This window comes from Myotis davidii, unplaced genomic scaffold, assembly GCF_000327345.1.
Source record: "Myotis davidii unplaced genomic scaffold, ASM32734v1 scaffold663, whole genome shotgun sequence".
Lineage (NCBI taxonomy): Eukaryota > Metazoa > Chordata > Mammalia > Chiroptera > Vespertilionidae > Myotis > Myotis davidii.
The window spans coordinates 1015940-1016937 of NW_006295816.1; the positions used below are offsets into that span (position 1 = coordinate 1015940).

The 998-nt window shown below is 66.9% G+C and overlaps 1 protein-coding gene across 1 annotated transcript in view; it reads right to left on the reverse strand.

Annotated features, from left to right (window-relative positions):
• The window catches only part of COL7A1 (collagen type VII alpha 1), a 60839-nt gene that overhangs the window by 45667 nt on the left and 14174 nt on the right, over window positions 1-998 (reverse strand). Inside the window, 4 exon segments of the mRNA XM_015568266.1 lie at window positions 60-89; window positions 285-311; window positions 547-591; window positions 833-921. Of these exon segments, the coding sequence (XP_015423752.1) occupies window positions 60-89; window positions 285-311; window positions 547-591; window positions 833-921 (191 nt within the window).

Consider the following 998-nt stretch of genomic DNA (forward strand, 5'->3'; position numbering starts at 1 on the left):
GGCTGTCGTGGCCCCGGATGCCCTGTGCTCAGCCTCGCTCCACCCACAGGCCCTCATACCTTCTCTCTGGCTCCGACTCCCGTGTCCACCTGCGGGGACAACAGGGAGGGGCGTTCAACCAGGGAGGCGGCTGGTGGGCAGATGGGGCCGCGGGGGCTGTGGGTCAACGAAGATACCAAGGGGCAGGGGGGCGTGGGAGTCAGGGAGGGGATGAGGGGCACAGCGAGGAGCCAACAGGGGCCGGAGAGGGGACCACAGAGGGCCAGACCGAGCTCAACCCTTACCAGCCGTCCTGGGGGTCCGGGGGGCCCCTGAGAAAGGAAGTCATGGTCATCCCCAAGCCCTGAGGCCCCGGGCCTGGCCCAGGTTTGCCCTCCCAGAGACCCTGCAGCCCCCACTGCCAACCCCGGAGGGCCAGGCAGGCCTGGAGTGACCATCAGCGCTCCCCACCTTGACCCCCAGGCCCCTTACGTGGCCGCTGACCAGCTCGAGACTAGAAATCCCCAGCACCGCGCCCCCCACCAGCCCAGACACTGTACGACTCACCGGCTCCCCACGGTCCCCTTTGGGCCCAGAGGGTCCAGGGCTGCCCTGCAGAAAGTCAGAGGTCAAGGTCACTGAGTTTACGCAGCGGTTTCGGGGAGCTTTGCGAGCACCCCAAGGACTCAGGGGATCCTGGTGGCCTTTGGGGGTTGTGACGAAGAGGTCGCAGGAAATGAGGCTTGTGAGGGGGCAGCATTTCAGGGTTGGGGTGGCAGGATCGGGGCTGGGCACTGGATGGTTGGGGATGGAAGTTGGGGTCAGGGGTCAGGGGTCAGAGGTGAGGACTCACGTTCCGCCCGTCTTCTCCGGGATCTCCCTGGTCTCCTTTCTCACCCACAGGCCCCCGAGCTCCCGGCGGCCCCTGGGAAGGCAGCTGGTCTGAGCCAAAGCCCCCCCGGGCCCCACTGTACCGTCCCAGGTTCCCCATCACCCCAAAAGCCATGCAGGGTTTCCCG